This window comes from Rhinoderma darwinii, chromosome 12, assembly GCF_050947455.1.
Source record: "Rhinoderma darwinii isolate aRhiDar2 chromosome 12, aRhiDar2.hap1, whole genome shotgun sequence".
Lineage (NCBI taxonomy): Eukaryota > Metazoa > Chordata > Amphibia > Anura > Rhinodermatidae > Rhinoderma > Rhinoderma darwinii.
Window position 1 is genome coordinate 40,869,613 of NC_134698.1, and position 20,633 is coordinate 40,890,245.

A 20,633-nucleotide genomic window follows, 5' to 3' on the forward strand; every position below is an offset into this window, starting at 1 on the left:
TAATTGTTCAGGTTATCGTCATGTACATACCTAATATGTGTAGGTTTTTTGTTCTTATGTAATGTATGTATTTTTATGGACATTTCTTTATTATTATTTTTGTTAAAAATAAAAATATTTCATGAAGGGATAACTTTTTAACAACTTTTTTCCACTTTAATGTACTAGCATACATAATACATTATACTGTGTCACCATGACATAAGCTGCTGTTAGGGAAACACATAGAGTGTTCTAACAGCAGACAGCCCTAGGGTCTTTCTCCGTCCCTAGGGCTGACTGCAGAGGGTTTCCTCAGTCTCTAATCGCGTCACTGTGTTTATGGTGGTATGTTTGAAGAGGGATGCCCCCTTTGATCATGCCACGGTCACGGACTGTGGCAATCAAAGGGTTAAACAGCTCGGGTCACTGTTTCCTCCAATCCAAGCTGCATTCACAAGGCTTCTCTAAGTACAGGAGCTGTTAGTAACAAACAGCTCCTGCTTAGAGAATGAGCGCTCACTGGAGCGCTCATAAACTTTTTCTACGGCGACCCCATAAGACGTTGCTGTAGAATCGGGACATAAACTGCCTGCTGTCAAAAGACAGTGGGCGATCGGGAAGTGGTTAAACTGCAACTATGTGAGAGTAAAACTTGGGTTGTCATTCTTTAAATGTAAACGAAAATGTTTTCATTAATTGGCAGCAAGTAGAGATCTTGAAAGTGATGAGAAACAAATTTTAAAGTATGCTGCATTATAAAGTTGAATAACTTTTCATTATATTATAATTAAGACTAGAAATTTACATTTACAGAATAAGATGAAATATATATTTTTTTACTATTCATAATGCCTTTATTTTATTTTATCTTATCTCAAAATGAAGACTGACCACCAAATCTAAATTGTCAGATTCTTTTCATATTCTTCCATTTTCTGCCACCTCAGTTTTTATTTCTGTCTTTAGTGGTGAAGAACTTTTAGTCATCCCAGTGTTGTTTTCTGTCTGACTATTGGTTTGGTTGCAGTCCTTTAACTGTCTCATATTTTCTTCGTAGGGCTTTTCCTGGCTGTTCACAATCTAAAGGCAGATCTTTCTTCTGTTGTATGCAGCAAAGTAAGGCATGGAGGTCATGTCGAAACTTTGGGCTAAGCCCCAAGTATATCATCGGATTGTAGAAACTTGCTGACTTGGCAAAGAGTGTGGCTACCAGTGTGGTAAGGGCTGGTACTTGATAACCAGAGGCTGACCACATAGATATAACAGCATATGGAGACCATGCTAGCACAAATGCTGTGCAGATAACAAATGACACCTAGGGAATAGTAGGAATACATAGTTTACATTAATTTGGTGGCAAAAAGACAATAAACTAAATTAAAGTGATGTGTGCTAAGAGCTAGAACTAGCTAAGAAGTAGCGTTAGGAGCTAAATACTGTGCCTGGCATCCAGATAAAAAGAACATTTGGGAAGGTAGATCGAGATGCTCTCAGCCAGTCAGAATCACTTGAAGTGTTTTTAGCAATGCCCCATAGTTGAGGGCAGTTTATGGACAATGAGGGAGATACATTAAAGGTTAACTAAATGTTCAACAAACTTCTTACATGTCATAGTGACATGTCAGAAGTTTGGATTGATGGGGATCCGAGCACTGAGATCCCCACCAATCGCTAAACCGAAGTGGCAGAAGCGCTCGTGTGAGCACTCAGCCACTTAGTTTCTGTTCAGCTTTTTCCAGAAATCAATTTATCGGAGTACGGGCTCAATAGAAAGTCTATGACCCGTACTCCGATACATCGGCTTTCCGGAAAAAGCCGAACAGAAACTAAGCTGCTGAGCACTCACACGAGCACTTCTGCCGCTTCGGTTTTTGCGATTGGTGTGGGTCTCAGTGCTAGGACCCCCGTCAATCCAAACTTCTGACATGTCACTATGACATGTCAGAAATTTGTTGAACGTTTAGTTACCCTTTAAGACTGGTGTGTAAAACACTGGTCTTAAACTAATATATGTTAGCGGAAAATGTGGCAATAATATTAAGGGCATACCTCTTAATATATTTAGCGCATATTTGGCTCCTCCGTGAAACAGAAATGCAAATCTACACCTGCTATGAGCAGGTAGATATGCGGAATAATTTACACCAGTTTCTGGCTTAAATTATGATAAATCTGTCGTTCCAGTGGAGACCCCACCTATTTCGACTAAACTCTGCCGTTGTCTCACCACTTTTAGAAAGTAAAAAGACACAAATTTTAGCGCAACCAACTTTTTTACGCCAGAAAACTGGTATAAAGCTGTTGATATATTTCCCACCAATGCGTTCTTTTTAGCTTCATCCCAGGCACAGTATACAGCTCGCTGAACTCTGGTTCTGGCATCTGTATAATGCGAGATCTCAGCTCTTAGAGACAAAGTGATGCTAACAGAAAAAGAAGACTGTGGTAGGCAAAGGTAAAGTGTTGAGGTCTTTAATGTCATTGTATTACTTACTGCTCAATAGAAGTGACTACAATTTAGGCTCAGAACCTCATGTGCCCACCCATTATACATGATAAATTTGTACTTATACTTAACATTAAAAAACTGAACTTGCACCATCGTTTTTAACTTTTCTAAAGGAACGTTTTTACAGTAAAAATACTTATTTCTCTTATGATTTTCAAGTTAAAGGTAAGTTCTGTTAACATATAGGATTTCAATATTACCCGTGTGATGTCCCTTTCCATCATGAGTTGCAGCTGACTTATGCCTCCACCACGTGAACTTCTGTGGCTTTTGTGAACAGCCCTGATGATTGACACATAGCAGAAGATCATTATCATCACTGGAATGAAGAAGCCCGAAAGGAAGACACCGATGACGTAGATTTTGTATGATGTGGAACTTGTGGCGAGAGACCAGTCTATTTCACATGTACCATACTTGCTTTCTGTAAGAAGATTTATATGAGAAATTGGACTAAGAATGATGCATAATAAACTTCTTATATGTCCATTGTGAGTGATAATGTAATGTATAGTAATCATACAATAAACTTGAAATTCCAGCTAATACATTTCAATTGTTAAAAGTAGTAACTCATGTTGGAGAATATATCTCTATACTACATATGCTCTTAATCTTTGACTCCCTGCACATACATGACAATCAAACTTGGCAACTCAAGTTGTGGGAAAGTGGACAAAATTATTTACACAGTAGTCAAAAATCGATGTATTTTCCGTATTTGAAAATTATGTGAACTTAAAGGGGTTATCCAGAATCCAAAATTTGCATTGCAATAATTTATTTATGTGAAATGAAGTAACTTACTAATATACTTTGATTTAAAATTCTGTACTAAATGGTGCAGTTTAAATTTCGTGAACTATTCCCGGAAGTGCTGGAGCTTTTCTAAAAATGATGACGCTCTGACACGGCCCCACATGACTGATGGCTTGCTTCATGTGCTGTTTGTAAACTGGGGGCTGTCACATTGCCTATTGCTTGAGTCCCGAGCAGAGCATCAGCTAGCGCTTTGCTCAGGACTCCAGACCTGCTCCCGACTTCCATATTTGGTCAATTCAGGAGTTTTCTATCACTGGAATTTCCGAGAAGAGCATCAGCTGATTCTCTGCCCGGGGACTCCAGCACTGCTCCCGATGTCACTGTCCATATATAGTCAGTGACTTCAGGGGTTTCCTATCGCTGGAGTTCCCAAGCAGAGCATCTGCTTGGGAACTCCAGTACTGCTGCTCACGTCATTGTCTATATATTAACAATAACAGTGATGTTGGCAGAAGCGCCGTAGTCCCGGGCAGAGCAACAGCTGATGCTCTTCTCGGGAACTCCAGCGATAGCAAAACCCCTGAATTGACCAAATATGGAAGTCGGGAGCAGGGCTGGAGTTCCGAGCAAAGCGCTAACTGATGCTCTGCTCGGGACTCAAGCAATAAGCAATATGACAGCCTCTTGCGGTCATGTTCACGAACAGCACATGAAGCAAGCCCTTAGTCACGTGGGGCCGTGTTGGAGCGCCATCATTTTTAGAAAAGCTCCAGATCTTCCGGGAACAATTCACGAGGTTTGAACTGCACCATTTAGTACAGAATTTTAAATTAAAGTATATTAGTACAGATGTAGCCATCTTTAACTTGATTCTGATAACTTGCTGCAGCGTGATATCACACAACAAAAGCCATTGAAAAGTAATTGAAAAAGTCAAGTCATAAGAGATCTAGCCACTGTGTATTTAATGTGTTAAAAGTCAAGATAAAGACGGCTACATCTGTAAGTTACTTCGTTTCACATAAATATAATATTGCAATGCAATTTTAAGTGATAACCCCTTTAAAGTGAGTAGATCCCCAAAAAAAAATCTATATTCAACCATGTCCAGAATATTGACAGCCATAAAGTTGCAGAGTATTTGATGAACATTATCGGTGCTTGGCACAATCTATTGCTATATAGCCTATAAGAAGTCTGTAGTATAAAATCTACAATACACGTCAATAGACAATTTTCCATTGACATGTCTGTAAATGATATTTGTATAAACTTCACATTCTGATATCACAACTTGATACAAAGATGAGTGGTGCTACATAAGTGCTGTACATCTTTTCTTGCAGTAGTGGTCTTCTCTTGTGTCATGGACGGACTGACATACAGTATAGGGCTGCCTCACTCTTTATAAAAATAGTTTTTTTATAGTTCCATATCCCAGCAGCTGCAAAACATCATAATACACACCTCAGATGCTGCAGACCCTTTTGAAAAAAAGTATGAGAGCTTTTCATATGAATCAATGGTGGACAGAAAGTCCCTACCCTTCACTCTACAACAAAATGTAAATTATAAATACACCATTAAGCCATGACGTTAACCCCTTAACGCACCATGACGCAACTGTACGTCATGGTTTGCCCTGCATTAAGGCACCATGAGGTACAGGTACGTCATGGCTAAAAACTGTCACCATGTCAAAAGAAGAATGATGGTGACAGAAGAATGATATCGGCTGTCACAGACAGCCAATAGTCACACTGATACGGCAAGGGACCAATTACAGCGCGGCGCCTCGCACGATCGCTGTGATTGGTGAGTCAGTAGTGACAGACCAATCACAGCGTTTTAGTATAGTAACCCGGCAGAAAGAGCCAGGTTAGGGAATTTAAGACAGCAGATCATCACTGACAAGATGTGGGGGACCAGTCACAGCAGTCCCCCATTTGCGATCACTGTGATTGGTCAGTCAGTAGTGACTGAACAATCACAGCGTAACCCGGCAGAAAGAGCCGGGTAGGGCATTTAAAATGTGACAGATCGTCACTGACAAGCAGTGGGGGACAAATCATAGTCCCTCATTTGCGATCTCTTTGATTGGTCAGTCAGTAGTAACTGACCAATCACTGCAGTCTAAGGGGGGATTCACACGAACGTGATTTGCGTCCGTGCAGCCCGCGTGGTTTTCACGCGTCTCGCACGGACCTATGCAAGTCTATGGGGCAGTGCAGACTGTCCGTGAGTTTTGTGCAGCGTTAGTCCGCTGCGTAAAACTCGCGACATGTTCTATATTTCGGCATTTTTTGCGCATCACGCACCCATTGAAGTCAATGGGTGGGTGAAAATCACGCATGCCCCACGGAAGCACTTCCGTGGGACAAGCGTTATTCGCGCATCAGCAGTAAAAGAATGAATGTAAACAGAAAAGCACCACGTGCTTTTCTGTTTACAAACATCCAAACGGAGTGTCATAATGATGGCGGCTGCGCGAAAAGCACGCAGCCGCGCATCCATATGAACAGGGCACACGGAGCTGACACGCTGCTGCAACATGCGCAAAATGCAGCGTTTTGTGCGCGCGCTAAACGCTCACGTTCGTCTGAATCTGGCCTAAGAGTTACCTGGCAGAAAGAGCCAGGGGAGGAGATCACAATGTGACAACTGCTGTCAAAGACAGCAGATTGTCACTTTTATGTTGTGAGGGACCAATCACAGCGGTCCCACGTTGTTGATCACTGTGATTGGTCAGTCTGTAGTGACTGACTAATCACAGCTTATTGATGCCAGTTTCTGGGCATCAACTTTTGCGCACAGCGTCTGATCTCCTCCTTTTGTGAGAGAGAGACTGAGGAGATCAGACGTGTGTTAGTAAGAGACCGTGAGAGAAGACAGAAAACAAAGTATTATATCAATTCCCTGCCAGTGTCATTGACAAGTGCCCCTTCCCTGCTCTACCCAGTAAAGTACCCAGATAGTGAAGTGCCCTGTACTGTGAATCGCCAACACCTGCCATTGTCCATTGCCTCTTCCCTGCTCTACCCAGTAAAGTACCCAGATAGTGAAGTGCCCTGTACTGTGAATCGCCATCACCTGCCATTGTCCATTGCCTCTTCCCTGCTCTACCCACTACAGATCCCAGAGTGACGTGCCCTGTACTGTGAATCGCCATCACCTGCCATTGTCCAGTGCCCCTTCCCTGCTCTACCCAGTACAGATCCCAGAGTGACGTGTCCTGTACTGTGAATCGCCATCACCTGCCATTGTCCAGTGCCCCTTCCCTGCTCTACCCAGTGAGGATCCCAGAGTGACGTGCCCTGTACTGTGAATCGCCATCACCTGCCATTGTCCATTAGGGATAGTTGTACGTTTGTTAGGAACGTTTTATTTAAAAAATAAAAATAATAATAATAATAATATAATATTAAAAAAAAACAACTTTGTTACATTATATAACTGTTACAGTAGAGTTTACTGTAACAGATTACATATTATAGGTACGTTCACCTAGATCACTATTACAGAACAGTTTACTGTATTATATTTCACACACACATATATATATATATATATATATATATATATATATATATATATATATATATATATATATATTATAAAAATCATTATGGCAAAGCGACTGTATACCACAGAAGAGGCATTTCAAATGTTCTATTCTGATACCGATTCTGCCAGTGAGGGGGATCCATATTTCACTTTTCAACTTCCTCCAGTGACAACGAGGAAACCCCTCAAACCTCTGAAATGAGAAGCCATGAAGCCCTGCCTGACACAAGTGAAGAGAATTTGGCACCCCATGTAATTTTAACCCTCAAATTCCTGAATTTATTGGTGCCTCAGGAATCAGAGTGGATACAAGGCTAAATGAGTTTGAATTTTTCAAACTTTATATAACTGATGATTTTATTAATTCAGTGGTTGTGCAAACTAACCTCTACGCACAACAATTTATTAATGCAAACCCGCAATCCTTTTTTGCCAGACAATGCAGGTGGCATCCCACTGATGCAACCGAAATGTTAAAATTATGGGGGTTGCTGGTGAATATGGGCCTGACAAAGAAGCCAACAATACAATCATACTGGTCAACAGATGTGTTACATCATACACCAATATATCGTCATGCAATGCCCAGAGGAAGGTTTGAGGCCATTCTTAAATTTTTACACTAGAATGACAATACCCAGTGTCCACCCAGAGATGACCCAAACTTCGACCAGTCATTGCCCATTTTACAAAAAAAAATTACGAATTATACACCCCTCAGAAGCACATCTCAATCGATGAGTCCCTTGTTCACTTTAAGGGAAGATTAAAATTTAGACAGTACCTTCAAATTAAAATGGCCAGATATGGCATTAAAATTTCTAAGCTGTGTGAATCAGAATCCAGGTACACACATACCTTCAGAATATATGAGGGTAAGGACACAAAAATATATCCCCTAGACTACCCCCCCTATCTAGGTACAAGTGGGAAAATTGTGTGGTGACCTCATGCACCCCCTTCTTGAAAAGGGCTACCACTTGTACCTAGATAACTTTTACACAAAATATCCCGCTTTTTAAAAGTCTTGCCCTGAAGCAAACAGTGGCCTGTGGAACGGTCCGTAAGAAACCAGCGAGGCCTTCCAAAGACCCTCATAGCCCAGAAATTTAAGCGAGGCGAGAGCAGGGCGATTTGTAATGACGGGGTGCTGGTCCTAGAGTATAAGGACAAAAAAGATGTCCTTATGCTTACAACTATCCACAATGAAGAGAGCACTCTTGTACCCATGCGTGGCAGAGCAGAAGAAACACCAAAGCCCGTATGTATCCAGGCATACAATAAACATATGGGGGAGTCGATTTATCAGATCAGATGATAAAGCCATATGATGCGATGAGAAAGTCTCGAACGTGGTACAAAAAAAATGTTGTACACCTGATTCAAATGGCGTTGTACAATTCTCATGTGTTGTACAGATATGCTGGCCATCAGAAAAAGTACCTGGAATACCAGGAAAGAATAATAAAAAAATTTACACTACCATTCAAAAGTTTAGGGTCACTTAGAAATTTCCTTATTTTTGAAAGAAAAGCACACTTTTTTTCAATGAAGATAACATTAAATTAATCAGAAAGACACTCTATACATTGTTAATGTGCTAAATGACTATTCTAGCTGCAAACGTCTAATTTTTACAATATCTACATAGGTGTATAGAGGCCCATTTCCAGCCACCATCACTCCAGTGTTCCAATGGTACATTGTGTTTGCTAACTGTGTTAGAAGGCTAATGGATGATTAGAAAACACTTGAAAACCCTTGTGCAATTATGTTAGAGGAGCTATAAAACTGACCTTCCTTTGAGCTAGTTGAGAATCTGGAGCATTACATTTGTTGGTTCGATTAAACTCTCAAAATGGCTAGAAAAAGAGAGCTTTCATGTGAAACTCGACAGTCTATTCTTGTTCTTAGAAATGAAGGCTATTCCATGCGAGAAATTGCCAAGAAACTGAAGATTTCCTACAATGGTGTGTACTACTCCCTTCAGAGGACAGCACACACAGGCTCTAACCAGAGTAGAAAGAGAAGTGGGAGGCCCGCTGCACAACTGAGCAACAAGACAAGTACATTAGAGTCTCTAGTTTGAGAAATAGACGCCTCACAGGTCCTCAACTGGTAGCTTCATTAAATAGTACCCGCAAAACGTCAGTGTCAACGTCTACAGTGAAGAGGCGACTCCGGGATGCTGGCCTTCAGGGCAGGGTGGCAAAGAAAAAGCCATATCGGAGACTGGCTAATAAAAGGAAAAGATTAATATGGGCAAAAGCACATAGACATTGGACAGAGGAAGATTGGAAAAAAGTGTTATGGACAGACGAATCGAAGTTTGGGGTGTTTGGATCACACAGAAGAACATTTGTGAGACGCAGAACAACTGAAAAGATGCTGGAAGAGTGCCTGAGGCCATCTGTCAAGCATGGTGGAGGTAATGTGATGGTCTGGGGTTGCTTTGGTGCTGGTAAAGTGGGAGATTTGTACAAGGTAAAAGGGATTTTGAATAAGGAAGGCAATCACTCCATTTTGCAATGCCATGCCATACCCTGTGGACAGCACTTGATTGGAGCCAATTTCATCCTACAACAGGACAATGACCCAAAGCACACCTCCAAATTATGCAAGAACTATATAGGGAAGAAGCAGGCAGCTGGTATTCTATCTGTAATGGAGTGGCCAGCGCAGTCACCAGATCTCAACCCCATAGAGCTGTTGTGGGAGCAGCTTGACCGTATGGTACACAAGAAGTGCCCATCAAGCCAATCCAACTTGTGGGAGGGCCTTCTGGAAGCATGGGGTGAAATTTCTCCCGATTACCTCAGCAAATTAACTGCTAGAATGCCAAAGGTCTGCAATGCTGTAATTGCTGCAAATGGAGCATTCTTTGACGAAAGCAAAGTTTGAAGGAGAAAATTATTATTTCAAATAAAAATCATTATTTCTAACCTTGTCAATGTCTTGACTATATTTTCTAGTCATTTTGCAACTCATTTGATAAATATAAGTGTGAGTTTTCATGGAAAACACAAAATTGTCTGGGTGACCCCAAACTTTTGAACGGTAGTGTATTTTTGCAGACACCGAAGAGAGGGGAGAAAATTCAGCCTCCAGAAGTGATGCCTCCAGAATTGTTAGAGGGCAACATTTCCCTTCTGAGGTGCCTCCCACAGAAAAAAAAAGACGGCCCCAGAAAATATGCCGTGTCTGTTATAAAAGAGGAATTCGCAAAGACACAATTCATCAGTGTGACACGTGCCCCTCCAAGCCTGGGCTTTGTATCCAAGATTGTTTCAAAATCTGTCATTCCACTTTAGAATATTAATTTTACAATTACTTTATTGGCTCTGTCACGTTTGCCCTTTTTAGTTTGATTATTTAAATGTAATTGACCCTTTTGCCAATTACTTTACTGCCCCATTCCAAATTGGAACACACACACACTCACACACAAAACAAAAAATTATCATTATACCCCTAGATGAATACTTTTAAAGGTGCCACAAAGTGACACCTTTGGAAAAATAAAGTATACATTTTTTTCTGTGCCACCCCACTGCATAAATTGCTGGCAAATGCTTGTGCTGACAAAATTGTCACTATGATGAACACCTTTACAATTGGTCACACAAAAGTGGATTATCTGTAAAAACCCTCAAACAAAACCGAAAATTCCCACTATACCTCTAGATGAATACATTGTGGGGTGCATTTCTTCATTTTCATGTTCGTTTTACAAAAAATCCTGTCTTTAAGATGACAAATTTGTCAAAAAAACGAAATCATCTTTTTTTACTCTCATTAAATGTATCAATAAAATGTAGGGTCAAAATACTGACTACACCACTAAATAAATAGTCTAGTGTTCCAAATGGGATCAAATATGAGGGATTTCTACCATTCTGGCCGCTCAAAGCCTCTCCAAATGTACAGTGGGGCCTAAAACATTTTCACGCAAAATATCCAGAAATCCTCCGGGTGCCCCCTTCCTTTTGGGCCCTGACGTTTGTTCATGCAACGCATTAGGGCCACAATGGGGGTATTTTTGAAAACAGTAGAAACAGGGTAATAGATTTTGGGGTGTGTTTCTTCATTCTCATGTTCGTTTTACAAAGAAATCGGTCTTTAAACTGATACTTTTATGAAAAAAGTGAATTTTTATTTTTTTCACCTGCTATGCCTTAAATTTAGCAAAAAACTGTGGGGTCAAAATACTCACTACACCCCTAGATAAATACCTTAAGGGGTCTAGTTTTCTAAATGGGGTCGTTTCTGGGGAGTTTTCAATCGTTCTGGTAGTTCAAAACCTCTCCAAATGTCCTGAAAGCCTCCGGGTGCTCCCTTATTATGGGCCCTGCCGTTCGTCCAGGCGACGCATTAGGGCCACAATGGGGGTATTTTTGAAAACAGGAGAAACAGGGTGATAGATTTTTGGATGTCTTTCTTCATTCTCATGTTCGCTTCATAAAGAAATCGGTCTTTAAAATGACACATTTGTGAAAAAATATTAATTATATTTTTTCATGCCTGCATAAATACTTGTAATACTTTCAATACCCCTTAATAAATACCTTTATGGGTGTAGTTTTCAAAATGGTGTCATTTGTGGGGGTTTTCATCATTTTGACACATATGAGCGTCTGAAAACCTGGCTTGGTGCAGGAAAACAAAATGTACTTCAAATTTATAAAATTATTATTACATTTGTAAGTCTTCTAAATTGCACAATTTTTTTTCAAGTGCTGCCAAAATAGAGTAAACAGATGGAAATATATATTTAATGAAAAAAATTGTACAGTATGTATGTACAAATGTGACATATTGCAGTTAAAAATAGGGAAACATTTTAATTTTTAAAAAATTTCTTCAATTTTTCTATTTTTTATTTCATTTACGCAAATCGTATCAGTCTACTTTTAAAATTGGACCATGAAGATATAAAAGCAGGTGGCCTGGTCTAATGAATCGTGTTTTCTTTTACATAATGTGGATGGCCAAGTGCGTGTAAGTGCAGGTGCAGAGATGGCACCAGGATGCACTATGGCAAGATGGTAAGCCGGCAGAGGCAGGATGATGCTCTGGATTATGTTCATCTGGGAGACATTGGGTCCTGGGATTCATGTGGATGTTACTTTGACATGTACCACCTACCTAAACACTGTTGCAGACCAAGTACAGCCTTTCATGGCAACAATATACCCTAATGACATTAGCTTCTTTCAGAAAAATTGTTCAGGAATGGTTTGAGGAACATGACAATGAGTTCAATGTGTTAACTTGGCCTCCAAATTCCTCATATCTCAATCCAATCAAGAATCAAAAAGGGATTTTGGCATGATGTATTGATACTCACCATTTTGCAGACATCTGCCATTGACTCTTATAAATAAAAAAAAAACATTTTGTTTTGCAAACAGTTGTATTAAGAAGCGTAAATGCTTATTACGACTACGTAGTTGGCTATGTTTTTCAATACAGCTGAGGCAAAGGTAACCGGACATACAGTACACTGGCAAAATGTATGCCAAAAGGACACTGTTTTGTTTGGCAAATGATAGTGTATGGACATGCTAGATGAACATACATACACACGTGCTGTGAACCAAATTTTAATTGGGGTAAATTTCATTCAACTATGTTATACTATTTTAGGCAGTCACTGAGAAAAGTCAGCATCAGTGCTACCTAATACAGATCTTTTAATGATTAGAATGTCTGACCTTTATGTTATGTCTATTTTTAGTTATATACCTATGAAGCTGCCCCAGCCCAAAATTGGACATCCAGACCAGATAACAGAATAGATCCAGATGACAAGAATGACTACGGAAATGAAGTCTTTATCCACCTTGTGACCTAAGAAAGAGAAATACCATACATTTAGATCAGATGACATATATCTAGCAAATGCTCATCCAAATTACTTTACTCTCAATATAAAACAACAATAAATGATACTTTAGTGCTAGCACACCAAACTAATCAAGTAAGAGCCTAGGGTAAGACGTAGGATAAGCCAAAATTAATAACCAAACCTTCATGTGGTCGGCATCCCTTGATATAACGAAAAAGGCTGATTGCTGTAAGAGTGTTAATGCTGATCAGGCCAAAGAGGAGGATCAGAAAGCCATCAACCTAATAGGGTCGAAATTATAATCAGGGCAGATTGAATCTCCATGTAGTGTTGCATTAATTAACCCAGACATAAATATATCCTATCAGTTATATTGTATTTCATTTTCCGGAGCACCTACATATTTCACCCCTGTATCCTACACACAATGGCTGAAATATGTTATAATAGTGAAAGATATAAGGAGGGGCTGTCACTAGGCCTGGGAACCTCAGACCCTGATGTCAGCACTGTACTCTGAACTTGCTGTCTTCCCTGAGTGAATGACCAAGCAGGACACTCATGTCACTGCAAAAGCTGCTTTATCAAGGCAACGTTGAAAACCATTTGTTAAACTGGTAGCTAAATTTAACATTTTGGCTCACATGTGTGTACATAAATAGTCCCTAGTGCTTAGTAAGGCCATCTTTGCCTACTTTTAGGCATGTAGTAAGCACGACCTCTGGCCGCATTGCAAGTATTGAAACTGAGTGGACTGAGCTTGAATACTACATTGGTTGGTGGCATGCAATCTCATAAATTACCCATACCATGCATTAGAAATTGGAAAAATGAAATCTCCTCAAAAGCTGTGGCTGGCCTACTGAGCAATTGATTTCTTTGTTATCATGTACACCTTGTGTGGATTCAAGTCACCATTCACACTACAATCTTACTGGATCGAGTAGTTGAAGTTATGTGTAACCATATATAGTGAATAGTGATCTGAATCCACACAAGGCAATACTGCATCTGACTGACATCACAGGGATCATGTTGTCATCAGAGTCTTTGTGCATGTAACTTCAAATGCTCACACTTCAGGAAGATAGATTGCTTAGAATAGATTAGATAGAGCATACCGTTAGGTCCAGAATTATTTGGACAGTGACACACGTTTTGGCATTTTAATTGTTTACCAAAACATATTGAATATACAGTTATATAATCAATATGGGCTTAAAGTGCAGGCTCTCAGCTTTAATTTGAGGGTATTCACATCCTAATTTGAGGAAGGGTTTAAGAATTACAGCTGTTTAATATGTAGCTGCCTCTTTTTTAAGGGACCAAAGGTAATTGGACAATGATCTCAAAAGCTATTTAATGGGCTGCATGGGCTATTCCCTTGTTAATCCATCATCAATCAGGTAAACGGTCTGGAGTTGATTCCAGGTGTGGCATTTGCATTTGGTAGCTGTTGATGTGAACCCACAACATGAGGTCAAAGGAGCTCTCAATGCAAGTGAAACAGACCATCGTTAGGCTGAAAAAATGAAGAACTTCTTGGAAGAGATAGCACAAATGTTAGGAGTGGCCAAATCAACAGTTTGGTACATTCTTGAAAAAAAAGAGCGCACTGGTGATCTCGTCAACTCCAAATGTTGTGAAGCCGTTTTTCTTCACCGTGGAAAGGATTGTGTGATCATCCAAGCAAAGAACACTCTCCTGGAAGTAGGTGTTTCAGTGTCACGAAGGGTCTGTGGACCCACTGGGCTGTACTGCCTTGGCGGTAAGGCAGCTGGCCAACAGGGCGCAGGTCAGAGTCTATAGTTATATAGGGTACCTGTGTCAGCAGGCGAGGAGAAGCAGGACAGGCATGGCATCCAGCACAGCACGACTACAGCTAAGCACGGCACTAGATCAGGATACAGGTTACAGGAACAGGAAACACTGGGAGCAGGAAACACTAGGGGACCATTTGCATAGACAAACTATGGGGAACACAACAACACTCAGGCATAGAACTAGGGGGCTGGACCCGTCTTATAGTCCAGGGTACTCACGGGTCATAGTTCGTCCATGAGGTCTTTTGCGCGTGCTGCCCCTTTAAGAGCAGGCACGAGCGTGCGCGCGCACCCTACAGGATCCGGCAGAGGTGAGTGGACGCGAGCGCTGGCGTCTCCCGAGGAGGAGGATGGGGCCAGCTCGTGGCTGTGGCTGTCAGGGGGAGATTGGAGCTGACAGCCCGCAGCCACGGACATTATATTCAGTATTTAAGTCTACCATAAAGAGAAAATATGATGAGAGCAAATACAGAGGGTTCACCACAAGTTGCAAACCATTAATCAGCCTCAAAAAAAGAAAGGACAGATTAGACTTTGCCAAACAACATCTAAAGAAGACAGCCCTGTTCTGAAACAGCATGAAACTAAGATCAACCTGTACCAGAATGATGGGAGGAAGAAAGTATGGAGAAGGCTTGGAACGGCTCATGATCCAAAGCACACCGCATCCTCTGTAAAACATGGTGGAGGCAGTGTGATGGCACGGGCATGTATGGCTGCCAAAGGCACTGGGTCACTAGTGTTTATTGATGATGTGACAGAAGCAGCCGGATGAATTTCTGAAGTGTTCAAGATATTCTTTCTGCTCAGATTAAACCAAATGCAGCAAGGTTGATTAGACGTCGCTTCACAGTACAGATGGACAATGACCCAAAACATACTGCGAAAGCAACCCAGGAGTTTTTTAAGGCAAAGAAGTGGAATATTCTGCAATGGACAAGACAATAACCAGATCTCAACCCGATCGAGCATGCATTTCACTTGCTTAAGACAAAACCTAAGGCAGAGAGACCCACAAACAAGCAACAACTGAAGACAGCTGCTGTAAAGGCCGGGCAAAGCATCACAAAGGAGGAAACCCAGCGTTTGGTTATGTCCATGGGTCCAGGCTTCAGGCAGTCATTGCCTCCAAAGGATTCTCTACAAAGTAGTAAAAAAAACATTTTATTTATGGTAATGTTAATTTGTCCAATTACTTTTGAGCCCCTGAAATGAGGAGGCTGTGTAGAAAAATGGTTGCAATTCCTAAACGTTTCACAGGATATTTTTGTTCAACCCCTTGAATTAAACCTGAAAGTCTACACTTCAATTGCATCTCAGTTGTTTCATTTCAAATCCTATGTGGTGGCATGCAGAGCCCAAATCATTCTGAACCTAACTGTAGCTGCCATGAGGCACAGAATCTGTTATTCTGGTTTTCATATTATGTTTTTCCATTTATGTCAATAATACATATTAAAAAGGATAAATATTGCTAAATGGCTCATAAATCAAACTATTTGTAAAAATTTCAAGCTCAAAATAATTCTTGGCTCCTTACATTGCAGCTCCAGAAATCATCTTTTCCTATTCCATGAAAGAGCTCCACAATACCCCGAGAGTAGCCGAAAATGGATATTCCAGCATCTGATACAGCAAGATTAAACGTCAGAAGATCTTGGCAGTCCAAAGTCCTCCTGCATCTACACATAAGGCAGATTACAGCTCCATTCCCCAACCACGAGAACCAACCTGCAAAGACCAGAAGAAATCCCTGACACAGGATCATTGTGTCTAATTGTGAAGATCAACTTTATCTTAATTTGTGATTTTATTTCAATTTCAACTGTATTTTATATCACCTTTCTGATTTACTAACAGTGCAACACATTTGACATTTCCTGGGGACAACTCAAGAACTTTTCTTTCTGGATATTTTCTTTTATTTTAGAAAGACAAACCCTTTTATGTAAAATGACCTAGACTCTTTAACAACACTGTGTGGTCAATGTCTTTGATGCAATCCTTCATGTTAAGACAGTGGTGGCTTATTTATGATTAGAACTATAGCAGGAAGAGACTGGGCATATAATGTTTAGCAACCAGACTCAAGCTTATATTACTTATAAAATAGGATGGAACCTAGAAAATTAAAGCAGTGATCTGACTGGTTGCCAATTAAAACGTATTAATTTTCCTACTTCTCTTGTTTAACCCCTTAGTGACCAGCCTATTTTAGGCCTTGATGACCAAGCATTTCTTTAATGTTTTTCTATCGTCTCATTTAAAGAGCTATAACTTTTTTATTTTTCCATCGTCATAGCAGTATGAGGACTTTTTTTTTTTTTGCAGGATTAGTTGTATTTTTTATTGTCGCCATTATGGGGTACATATAATTTTTCTTAACTTTTCTTAGCTTTTTTTTGGGCAAATAGAAAAATAAACAGCAATTCCGTCATTGTCCTATGCGTTTTAAATTTACGCCGTTCACCATGCAGCATAAATAACATGTTATCTTTATTCTATGTGTCGGTACGATTACGATGATACCACATATGTATAGTTTTTTTTATGTTTTAGTACTTTTGCACAGTAAAAACACTTTTCAACAAACATTATTTGATTTTGCATCGTCGCGATCCAAGAGCCGTAACTTTTTCTATTTTTATTTTTCACTAGATAGTGATATGAGGGCTTGTGTTTTGCAGGACAATATATAGTTGTCATTGGTCCTTTTTGGGGTTCGTAGGACTTATTGATTAACTTTTATTATTATTTTTTTGGGGGCAATGGAAAAAAATAGCAATTCCCATAGCAAAGCCATATTTTTTTCAGCGTTCACCTTGCGGTTTGAATTACATGTTAACTTCATTGTTTGGGTCATTACGGTAGCAGCGATACCCTATATGTATACATTTATTTCTTTTTTACACTTTTACTAAATAAAACCCCTTTTTTAATAGAAAAAATTGTTTGTTTTTTTAACAGTAATCTTTATTACTAGTTTTTATTTCACATTAATTTCTTGTTTTTTCAGTCCCACAAGTGGACTTCACTGTGCCATCTTCAAATCACAGATATAATACAAAGCATTATTACCTGTCATTGTAAAACTGACAGACAATCTATTAGGACGTGCCTCAGGCATGGCCTAATAGGCATATAGCCAAGGCAGGCCTGGGGGACTTTGTTAGGCCCCGGCTGCCCTGGCACCCCATCGGAGGCCTGAGATTGCATTTGTGGGCCGCCGATGGGTGAGAGAGGGATCTCCCTCCCTCTGTAAAGGACTTAATTGATGTGGTCGCTATTCACCACAGCATTTAAGGGGTTAAACATCCGCGATCTAAGTAAACTTTGATCGCTACCATTAGAGCAGGAGCCCGAATGTCATCAGACAGCCGAGCACCCGCTCCAGCCTGCACGGGAAAGTGAAAAGACGGCGGCCTAGCCTAAGGCCCCTTAGTGACCGTGAAAAAGTGTATTGGTGGTCACTAATGGGTTAAACAAAGTAGCGGATTTTTACAAGTCAGAACATTTTGCATTCCCTCCCCCTAGTTAAATGTTCTTTTGAAGACATTTGCATAAATGTTACCATTTTTAGTATTACTTTTACTGATTTCTTATTAATATTTATTTATATAAATAAATATAGTGGCAACAATATGCAGCACTTTGCAGAGTCTAGGATACATATTGTGAATAGGAATAATGACGATGCATAAACAAGTATACTCTTCAATAATACACATGTACAATATGTTTTCAGTTAGGTGTCAGTTATGAATTTGTCTATATATAACTTTATATCTATCTATCTATCTATCTATCTATCTATCTATCTATCTATCTATCTATCTATCTATCTATCTATCTATCTATCTAACATTTTTGTAAAATATTTATTTACATGACTTCCCTTCTGCTACATTGTTACCTGTCTCTTACCCAGGAGCAGGAGGTAAATACCAATCACTGTCTCTCCTTCATCAGATGATCTTACACTGTTGGAAGTATTGGACTGTTGGAAGGAGCTGTCTTTCAGGACCACATCCATGATCTCTCCTTGTGAGTCTATTGCAGACGTACTGTAGGTCCCCAATGACAGCAGCAATTCCAGTTGGTTATGAGAGGAGTTCTACTTTCCATACTTAGCCTTCATTCAGTGTATATCATTGCATATTTCCTTAGCTTTAAAAGCTTTTGTCGTCTAGCGTCAGTCCAACTCTATGGCGGCATTGAATCCATGACACAGCAGTGACCCCTTTTTCTCACTTGAAATTACATCATAAGCCACACCATAATCTTCTCAAAGCTTTTAAGCAATTGTTTTCAGTATTGAAAGATAAGCTAATTTCCTGAAATTCTCAGTTTGCTGAATAAGGTTAATCATTATTCTCTGACAGACTTTCCAATATGCTGTTTAATAATGAATAGAAGATGCTACATTTCTGGGATCTGATTTACCCTTTTCAATGTATGTTTGTTACTGCAGAACCCTCTTAGGCCCTATTCACATTATGTTTTTTGTTCATGTTTAACATGTGTACATCCGACAAGCTCTCGACCATGGCCGGCCTTAGGAGACACAGGACCTGCTGACACTGAACTCGTCAGTCCCACTGACCTGACGGATTCAGGTCTCAGCGCTAGATACGGCTGCTCTGTATACAGAATACAAAGAAGTTTTATCTCAAAAAGTTAAAATAGTTTTTAATAAAAAGTAGTTATTTGGAAAGTTGCACAAAACACACTGACTGATTATTTAAAAAAACAAAACGATTTCAAAGATGTGCATAGCTTTAAAGCGGTTGTCCGGAATACAAATTAAACATTTTGTTGAAGCAGCAGGAGGAGTTAAAATAAAAAAAAGGACTTATACTTACCTCTCTACTCCCAGACGTTCCTGCGCTGGGGGCTCCCGTCAGATCTGTTCTCTGTTTGTATATAGCGTTGACATCATGTTGACCGTACACCACCGCTGCAGCCTATTAATAGCCTCAGTGGTGTTCAGCCAAGACCAGTAATTAGCTGTGGCGGTGATGTACTGTCAACGTGATTTCACCGCTGCAGTCACTCAGTACACACAGAACAGAGATGACAGAAGCCCCCAGCGCAGGAACGTCTGGGAGGAGAGAGGTAAGTAATAGTATGGGCTGCTTTTTATTTGAAGCCCTCCGATCCTGCTGCCACATAAAAAGTTTAAACCCGGACAACCCCTTTAACCTCTTAACACCATCCGTGTATGTATGGCAGATGTGCATTCCAACAATATTGCATGTGCCACTGTGTGTTATCTGTGGTGTTACGTAGGACTGCAGGTAACACTAATACATTATCTGTAATCAGAGAGTTATCACTGTGTGTGTTATCTGCGGTGTTACGTAGGATTGCAGGTAACACTAATACATTATCTGTAATCAGAGAGTTAACACTGTGTTATCTGTGGTGTTACATAGGACTGCAGGTAACTCTACATTATCTGTACTCAGAGAGTTATCACTGTGTTATCTGTGGTGTTACATAGGACTGCAGGTAACACATACATTATCTGTAATCAGAGAGTTATCACTTCGTTATCTATGGTGTTACACAGGACTGCAGGTGTGTGTATTTGTGGGTCTAAGTAACTAGATGTGTGTGTGTGTGTGTGTGTGTGTGTGTGTGTCCATATATATATATATATATATATATATATATATATATGTATGTAAATTTGCCTGTATTTCTAAATATGTGCCTCTATGTATGTATAATATATATGTTCCAGTATGTGCTTTTCTTTATATATATAAATATATATATATGTGGTTCATTTTTTTGGTTTGTGGAGGGCAGCAATAGAGAATCCCGCACAGGGCGCCATCCAACCTAAGGCCGGCCCTGCTCTCGACATACACTATAAGTGTCGCTAGGGCTGCATTGTCAGACAGAGGCCAAAAAAGGTATAATTTCGGGCCCCATCTGGCCAGTATATGTAAGCATACTGCAAAAAAAAGGATAGAACAGCATAATAGACTACGCTATTCTATTCCATAGAGTCCAGTACATAAAAATATATATTAGGCATATACTTTTTTTTAACATGGTAGCCTATGGCTGATGAATGCCATTTTATGGCATCTACTACAGGCATCTGTAAAACTATTTTTAAAAACATTTTATGACG

At 40.0% G+C, this 20,633-nt stretch overlaps 1 protein-coding gene across 1 annotated transcript; it reads right to left on the minus strand.

The window, feature by feature from the left end:
- Positions 1-991: 991 nt before the first annotated feature.
- Positions 992-18,521, minus strand: LOC142664432 (opsin-5-like). The gene is made up of 6 exons (XM_075843499.1): positions 18,413-18,521; positions 16,029-16,219; positions 12,847-12,946; positions 12,563-12,667; positions 2,692-2,915; positions 992-1,297 (listed from the first exon to the last, which is right to left on the minus strand). The coding sequence occupies exons 1-6, from the start codon at positions 18,519-18,521 to the stop codon at positions 992-994; spliced, it is 1,035 nt and encodes a 344-aa protein (XP_075699614.1).
- Between the last annotated feature and the right edge of the window lie 2,112 nt (positions 18,522-20,633).